Genomic DNA, 8,617 nt, shown 5'->3' with positions numbered 1-8,617 from the left:
GAGTGATGAATTGGGCGATTGGGATTGACGTGTATACACTGATGTGTATTAAATGGATGACTAATAAGAACCTGCTGTATAAAAAAATTAATAAAATTTTTAAAAAATACCATGTTCATATCACTTTTTCAGTTAAAAAAAAAAAGATCTTTGCAAATGTTTTCCAGTCTTTTTGCCTGTCAGGCTAACTGCCTATCTCCAGGGAAGAGTAAGGGTTCTCCTCTAGAGATGGGCGGCATGTTTAATTAATCTGTTATCTTCTCCATCCCTTTGTGCCTATCCCTGGGAAAGTCTCTGGAAACCATCAAGCCTGCTAATTCCTATGTTCCCCTAACTGAATGAGAGCTCTGTGGAAGAAGAAATACAGCACAGAATGATCCTGGGACCGTTCTGGAGTTTTCCAGCAGCTGGAGTTTTAGCTGCCAACCCATCGACCTGAGCTGACTATGGAAGCTGCCCTCACCTGGGATTCTGGGCATTGCAGTGGTAGATATACTCCGATATAGTATCATCATCAAAGAAGTCTGCAAACTTGCGCTTGAAGTCTGGTCGGAATCGCTGTACCAGGCTGGGCCCTGGGAGGGGACAGAACGTGGAGAGGCCGATTTGAATAGGGAGGAAAGACTCCTGCCTTTGTATATGTTAACAACTTTAACCAAACATTATTTCTCCTAAGGGTTTGTTTGCTTTGTACACTTAATGTTATAGTGGCAGACAGAGCATGCAAGTCTTTGGGGAAGCTCCAGGTGACTACAAATGAGAGTCAGTTAGTTGCCAAAGAATTTAGACAGTCTAATGTCACTGGGAACCAGATTATCTGCAGCTCAATGAAGTCCCAAGATCTTTCTCTCCAAGGATCACAAGCCCCACAGGAGTCCATGGTTGAGATGCTTTGCTTTTACAGTCTGAGCTATGTTCTCTTTCTCCCCGAGACCCTTTATGGCCGTTTAATCTTCTGAAGGTAGTGGATGAAACCAGACCACCTCCCAAGAGACCTCTCACGTTCAGGCCTGTAATAGAATACGAGTGAAGAGGTAAACCTAATGCTGGCATCTCAGACTCGGGGCACAGTTTTAGAGCAATCTGTTCCCTTCACCTTTCTTTAAATAGTACATACACAAGCAGTAGGGCACTTGAAACACACTGTAAAAATTGGGCCTAGGGCTTCCCTGGTGGCGCAGTGGTTGAGAATCTGCCTGCCAATGCAGGGGACACGGCTTCGAGCCCTGGTCTGGGAAGATCCCACATGCCGTGGAGCAACTAGGCCCATGCGCTACAACTACTGAGCCTGCGCGTCTGGAGCCTGTGCTCCCCAATAAGAGGCCGCGACAGTGAGAGGCCCACGCACCGCAATGAGGAGTAGCCCCCACTCGCCGCAACTAGAGAAAGCCCTCGCACAGAAACGAAGACCCAACACACCCCAAAATAAATAAATAAATAATTAAAAAAAAAATGTGGGCCTAATGAATGATCAGCTTCTGACCTCTCTCTTCTGGTCTGCTCTCTCTGTGTGAGAAGCAAGGGGTGAGAGGGAAGCAAAGCTGGGATCCCCCGGGCCCTGGTCCTCCTGCATGGCTGCCAGCCAACCTCCCCAACCATAACGGCTCTGATGCCCATGCATGGACCTGGCCAGAGGCAAGTCCAGAAATGGGGAGAGTGGTTAGAGCAGGGCTTCTCCCTGGAAAAGGATTATAGAAGGTCTCCTGGTGTGCACAGTGCTGGGTGCCCTAAGAAGGTCAGCCCTCTGCGCATTTAGTATCCTTTGGCACCTGAGTCTCTTGCTTTCCTTCCTTTCTCCCTAAACTCCTACCTTCTGCTCAAGTGCTCATTTTTCTCTTTTATCCAGAGCCATTCTGTTTCTCTTGAAGGGCCTAGAGAGACAACTCTTATTCAGCCATTAGCAATTAATTCATAATAATTGGCTATTGAACATGACTGTGTATATATAAGCCATCAGTGCAAAATAGATGGCCACCAATCTTTTCCATAAAGGGAATCTGCTTTTCGCTTTATCAGAGTAAAAGGCTCCCCAGATAGGGAGGGTGCTAGCAGTGCGAGGTCAGAAGGCTGGGGCATATTGATCCCACTTACTCTGGCTGGCTCCCCCCTCCTTCCCTCCCTTCACTCACAGGATTTGCTGACAGCTACTAAGTGGTGAAGACGTGGTGTCTGACTGGGGCAGGAGCTTGCCTGCCACTGTGGGCTAGGCTGGAGGCTCTGGTCCTGACCTCTCCTGGCAACACGTGCTGGGTGAGCTGCAGGGATGGGATCCAGCAGTGGTGACCATGCTGAAACACCAACAAGCTGCCATAAACATGTAGCACAGAAACTCAACAGAGGAAGAGTCACCTCACGGCCCCTTTTTCTCTCTCTGGGGCACAGAGTAGCAGTTCTGCTCCATCTGTCTCTTGCATGGAAAAGCTTTTTCCATGCAGATGAAGGAAAAAAAGAACCTTCTGAAACTGCAGACAAGGACACCTGGTCCAGATTAACAGCTTTACATAACAATGTTAGGCCTGTTCCCACTTTCCATGAACAAGAGGGGATGGTGAGAGTCCAGGTGCAGTGGGGCTTCTAGAATGGGACAGCCGTGGTTTGAGGAGATAGTTTTCCACCTACAGGCTACTCACCCCAGGGCCCAGCTACTCGAAGAACAGCCAGTGGATTGGAACGCCCTAGGACAGAGGCCACAGCCTTGACCCAGGTCGGGGGTGCACGGATCTGACTGGGGTCAGTTGGTCGGAGGGGAAAGCCCCACGGGTCCACCAGGATGAGGTGTTTAACTCTAAAGGAGGAAAAAGGAGGAGTCAAGTTGTCTTTGCTTGAAGGTATCACAGCCCTTAAATCACCCAGGAAGAGAACTATCGGAAACAAATACCGGAAGTTTCCCAGCAAGGCGAGGAGTTGTCGTGATGGAGATGGGTGGCTCCTCCTTACCTGTCAGGGTACTTGATTGAGTAGGAAGTGGCCAGGAATCCTCCCAGACTGTGCCCCAGGAGGATCATACTGGGGATCCCCATGGTCTCCCGCCACGTCTCTATCGAGGTCACAAACTCGTCCTCGGCCCCCTCTGGGTCCCTCGGGAACGTTGGCCTAGAGCTTCGCCCAAAGCCGAGCAGATCGAAGGTATGCAGGGTGCGGCGGGTGCTCAGTGAATCCATGTTGAGGATCCAGAGGCCCACGCCGCCCCCAAAGCCATGCACCATCACCAGGGGGGTGCGGTCCCTGAGCTCAGGGCTCACTGTCACCGTCCAGATCTTGTTCTGGTTTGGGAGGGACACATACCGGGCCAGGAACTTGTTCTGGAGGCCTGGGGAGAGGGGTCCAGGGCAGAGCGATAAGACTGTGTGCTGACAGCATCATCCTTTTGCTTGGACTCCCACTCTTCAGCTCTCTCTCATCCCCAAACCCTTCCTGACCTCCCTCGCCTTTCCTTTCACAACTCTCTGACCGTACATCCTAAGAGTTCAACTCCAAGTACAATTTGTAGACCGTCTAGTCTGTAGGTATTAAGAGGGGCCATCTTATTCTTGGGTCCCTTTGGGTCCACGGTGGCAGTGACCCCACTGACCCCACAGAGCTTCAGCATCTATCACTCTTGTACCTGTATGTACTTGGGGCTTGACCCATGGACAGTAGTGTCCTCACTGAGGGTATCTGGGAGGGTTGACCCAGGTCCCTCTTAGGGACAGACCAAGGCGGGCAATGCTTGCTCTGCTGGTGTGAAGGCAGTCACATGACAGAGCTGCTGGGGGGAAGTCACCTGGATCCCAGACAGCTTGAAAGGCTTGAAAACTGTGGCTGTTCTGTGGTTGTACTTATCCCAGCCCAAAAGAGAGAGGGTAGCCACGGCTGGGGCAGTGGCTATAGGGCGGGGAAGATCATATGAGGAATATGGGGAGATGTGGCCCAAGGATCTTGTTTGAGTCGGTGGCTGCTGATGTTCCTGGGATGCCTTACCCCAGCAGAACACTGCCCACTAGAGCTGGTCTGTGGGAATCCCCAACTACTCTGGTAACTGGACGGCGGGGTGGGGGTGGGGTGGCACTAATTGTGCAGAACACAAGGAATAGTAATATTAGAGGATACAGGACTGCTGGTCCTTGGGTAGGAAGATGGTAAATCTAAGAAGTGCTTGTGTGTTTGATGAGAAAGGGAGAGATGGCAAAAGAAAAGAATAGGAGAAGGAAGAAGTAAAGGAGAGAATGTGTACATTTGTACATGTTGTATGTTAACAGCTAGTACAGGGTTTGAGGTGAAGTTGTGGGATGTGACAGAAACCAGCATGATGGACAGGGAGGGAGATGTCAAGGAACCACTATCATGGAATGTGTGTCCTCTGGGCAAATCTTTTCCCTCCAGTCACAGACATCCCTTCCTCCCACCCCAAGCATTGTCAGTCAGGAATCAGTGGGCTCAGTGTGCCAGGCTCTGGGAAGATCCTGTATCCTGGGCCTCCCGAGGGAGGTGGGACGAGTGTCCCTTCTACTTACACTGGAGGATCCTGGCTTCCACGTTCTTCAGCTGAGACATGGAAGTGGGGCGCCAAGTGGGCAGCCAGCTGCTCAGCCAGCCTTGAGGCCTGGGACAGGGAGACACAGAGACACTCACTAGCAAAGCTGGAAACACTGATGCTCTCAGCCTTGCTGGCAGTTAGTTACAAAAGAGTTATCAGGGTGCAGGCTGTTTCCAGGCTCAGGAAACCTGCCCCTATGGCAGTCAGCAATTCCCTGGCTGCCTGATAGACTGTTACTCTTCTCTGGTAAATGGTTATTAACAACAACATGCCCTTTGTTTCAACAGATACTCAGAATACCATGTGCACAGCACTTCACAGTTTACAAAGCCCTTTCACATTTTTTTTTATCTCATTTGAGCTTTACCACTCCACTTTGTTACTGGTTATTATATTGTTCAAGGAGGTTACAAGGGGGGGAAAAGCCAACTTTTAACTAATGTTTCAGTTCTCCTTTGCCATTCCTAGGACTGTATGTTCCTTTAGAGTAGGGCAAATTCCCATGCCACCTGCCCTCCTGGCAGGGCACCAGGGTTCGTGTGTGCCCTCTTCCAAGCCCCTGGAAGTACAGAGCACTGTGTCAGTGCCCAGTTGGGCTCTCAGGCTATCAATCAGTCCAGCCTTGAATGACATGATGGGAGAGGCAGGGAGTAGGATGAGGGAGACCTGGGTTCAAGTCCTGCTGTGATTCCCTGACAGGACAAAGGTTGCCCTTGGCCTTGTTTCCAGTTTATAAAATGAGTAGAAAGCTCACATATGTCATCACCTCCAGTGGCAGGCAGTAAAACAGATAAGATAACCTATCTTGCTTTCTACTTTATACCCAGGGAACTTTAAGTCATTGCAGGGTGGAGGTTGAAAGTAGCAGTTGTGGAATAATTTTTAAAAATTCTGGATCTAGGGACTTCCCTGGTGGTACAGTAGTTTAGAATCCGCCTGCCAATGCAGGGGACACGGGATAGAGCCCTGGTCCAGGAAGATCCCACATGCCGGGGAGCAACTAAGCCCGTGTGCCACAACTACTGGGCCTGCACTCTAGAGCCCGCGAGCCACAACTACTGAGCCCACGTGCCACAACTACTGAAGCCTGCGCACCTAGAGCCTGTGCTCTGCAACAAGAGAAGCCACCGCAACGAGAAGCCCGTGCGCCGCAACGAAGAGTAGCCCCTGCTCGCCGCAACTAGAGAAAACCCACATGCAGCAACGAAGACCCAATGCAGCCAAAAACAAACAAACAAACAAACAAACAAAACCCCCCAAAAATGCTTAAAAAAAACCCAAAACACCCTGGATCTAAGTCACAGTAATATCATTTACAAGCAGAATGGTGTTGGCCTGTAAAATAACCTGTCTTGGAGCATCTAGATATGGAAGGGATGTCATAAGGTGTCTGGGACAAAACAGATGCTCACTGAATGAGATTTTATTATTCCTTTTCCATCCCATATGATATTTCTTTTTTCTTGAACTCTGTCTGGATGAAGTGGATTTCAGGATCCACACCACCAGTTACAGAAAGGGCCTGTAAACGTCAGAACAGTCAAGCAGGGGCATTCTGCGGGGGAGCGAGGGGAACTATTACCAACCCCCCCTTGGCACACATTGGGCATCTTGCTACATCATTTGAAGTGCAGGATTTTAGATTAGAATAGTTCCTTAGAAATCTAGTCCAGCCTCTTTCTTTTACAGATGAGCAAAGCGATGCCCGAAGAGGTTATACAGCGAGTTAGAAAAAGAAGCAGAACTAGAACCTGGATCTCAAATCCAGGTTTCGCCTTATTTTTTCAAGGCCACACACGAATACTCACATTATACAAGCACGGTTTCACACTTGTCTGTTTTCTGAAAGGACGTGTGACCTAAGGCCAGAGGCTGAAGTTCTAATCCTGGCATTGCCACTCAGCAGCAATGTGTCTTTGGACACATTATTTAGCCTTCTCTGTCAGTGTCCTAATCTTTAAAGGGAGGTAATAATAGTATCTACCTCATAGGGTTGTTATAAAGATCAAATGAATGAATGCACAGAGACATCACACTAGCACAAGATAAACCCCCAATAAATGTTCTTTTCCCCAGCTAAATCATAAGCTATCTATATTCCCAGTGTTTTGCAAGTAGCAAATCTCAGTGACTGAGGTTTGAAAGAAATACTGAGGTTGCAGCTGAAACTGGTCCATCAATGGCTTTAGCCAGATGAGAGCTGTCACTCTCAATCAATCCAGTCCTACGAAGATGCAGAACCCTTCGAATATTCCACTGGAATTCCTTATAGGCTTGAAGCACGGGCACCAAGACCGCAGAATGTTGCCAGTCTTAAGAGACAAACCTTCTCTCCACCCAACAGAGACTGTGACAAGTCAGGGCATGTCATCTGGACCCCACATTGCCTTATATCTGCCCAAAGCAGCACTCAGGAGAAATGTTCCAAGGAACAGCATCAAGGGCTGCTCTGCAGATACTCTTCAGGGAGAGCTTTTCCTCTCTTCTTCACCAAAAATGCTACCGGTAAAGCACTGGAAGTAGTCCCTGGCACACTATCTGCTCCATACCACTGGGGAGATGAGGCCTGGGCTGGGGAATTGAGGCAAGAAGCAGAGCAGCCACTTAGCCATGAACTTAGCCTGGCTGGGGTTGTCTCTTCCCTTTAGGGTGCCTTTATCCTGATGGTGGGTGAGGCAGAAGGGGTTCTGTGCTGGGTGAGAAGACTGTTCTAGACCTCTGTGATGTTGAGGTCTCCTAACTTCTTTGGGCACTGGATTCTTCATTTGTAAAAAGGAACTGAACTACCTGAATCTCTACCAGCTCTAATATTCGATTTCTCTAAGTCATCGTAGCTATTGTAAATCTCCTCTTGGAAGCATCATTTTGGAAAAACACCATTCTCCTGGGCAGTTCCTTCAAGCCCAGGAAGCTATTATTGTCATAACGTTAATTAGTTTTGCAAGCAGCTCTGAAAAGCGGGGAACAAGGGGCAACATGAGATCCAGGAAAGGCCCAGTTTTGGTGAACACGCCCACCCCCGCACCCCCACCACCCCGCTTGGCTGGAAGCTGAGTCATTCTCCAAGCAACTTTTCCTTGCTCCTGTCAGACTGTGAACTGCTTGTCACACCACCTACAGGTGGCATCCCAAACTTGATGTCCCTTGAGACGGTGTTAACAAATTCCAAAAGCTCTAATTCTGAAACCGCAGCATTAAGGATATTGTTATGATGATTAAAAACTATCAACAAGGATTGCCAGCGACTAAGCGTCTCCGTTGGCGAGAGCGAAAGAAACTTGCAAGCCTATTAACCCAGACCAGTCCCAGCGCAGTGGAGCCCGCTCTCCGCTTGCCACGCCTTACCCGTGCTGGGCTGGACTAAGCGAGGCTCTTCCCACACCCCTGCCTCCCTTCCTGGAGCAAATCCAGACGAGCAGACCTGGCTGTTACCCCCGCACCCGCGTCCACACGCTTGCTTTGGGGGATCTGAGACATCACCACTAAATCTAATCCCAGGGTACATAGACTAGAGGGGAGCAAGGAATGAACGCGAACACTAAAGTGGAAAGTCAGAACCGCTGGGCTGTAGAAATCGTTCTCTTCCATCGCTCCCCTGGCTCTGCTGCCACATCTTCTGGGCAAAAGGAAAGCAACCAAACGCAACCCCCAGCCCTCCCCTGAAGCCGACCTGAAAAAGGAAAGTCTGGAATGTGTCTAAAACTGTTCCTCAGCCACAGACAGTCCCAGGTTCATGGCCCAGAGATAGAGATAGATAAAGAGACAGGATTAACTCACTGCTGCTCCAGATCATCAGCCATAGTAAACAAGCCCTGCCGGGTCGAGCTGAGCCAGCCCATCCCTCCGCCTGACGCCAGCACCAGCTGACCCAGAAAAGGGTAGGATAGCAAAGTGGGGCGTGGCCAGCGCCGCGAACGGGGAGGAGGGGCATCAGGACGCGGGCTGGGGCTCTGAACCCAGCCGGCTGGGACAGCTGGGACACATGAGATGTCTCCGAGAGCGTCACAAACTAGGACAGTAGTTCTGGTCACACATTTGGGGACAGTGAGGGAGATAAGTAGTACTGAAACTACCGAGTCCCTCACAGGAGCTCCATCAAAC

The 8,617-nt window shown here is 49.8% G+C and overlaps 1 protein-coding gene across 9 annotated transcripts in view; it reads right to left on the bottom strand.

The window, feature by feature from the left end:
- Positions 1 to 8,362, bottom strand: part of ABHD4 (abhydrolase domain containing 4, N-acyl phospholipase B) — a 49,946-nt gene extending 41,584 nt beyond the window's left edge. For 5 of the 9 annotated variants that reach the window (XM_028495609.2, XM_028495605.2, XM_028495607.2 and 2 more), the window contains exons 1-6: positions 8,294 to 8,362; positions 4,494 to 4,582; positions 2,938 to 3,310; positions 2,631 to 2,785; positions 2,130 to 2,288; positions 464 to 575 (exon numbers count right to left, since the gene is read on the bottom strand). In XM_028495609.2, the coding sequence (XP_028351410.1) occupies positions 464 to 575; positions 2,130 to 2,288; positions 2,631 to 2,785; positions 2,938 to 3,310; positions 4,494 to 4,582; positions 8,294 to 8,355 (950 nt within the window). In that variant the 5' untranslated portion in view covers positions 8,356 to 8,362. The other 4 variants (XM_028495606.2, XM_007100493.4, XM_055088357.1 and 1 more) reach the window with 3 other exon arrangements.
- Positions 8,363 to 8,617: the final 255 nt, after the last annotated feature.

This window comes from Physeter macrocephalus, chromosome 11 (genome assembly GCF_002837175.3).
Source record: "Physeter macrocephalus isolate SW-GA chromosome 11, ASM283717v5, whole genome shotgun sequence".
Taxonomy (NCBI): domain Eukaryota; kingdom Metazoa; phylum Chordata; class Mammalia; order Artiodactyla; family Physeteridae; genus Physeter; species Physeter macrocephalus.
The sequence above is the reverse complement of the archived record's forward strand: the minus strand, read 5'-3'. Positions and strand labels throughout refer to the sequence as shown.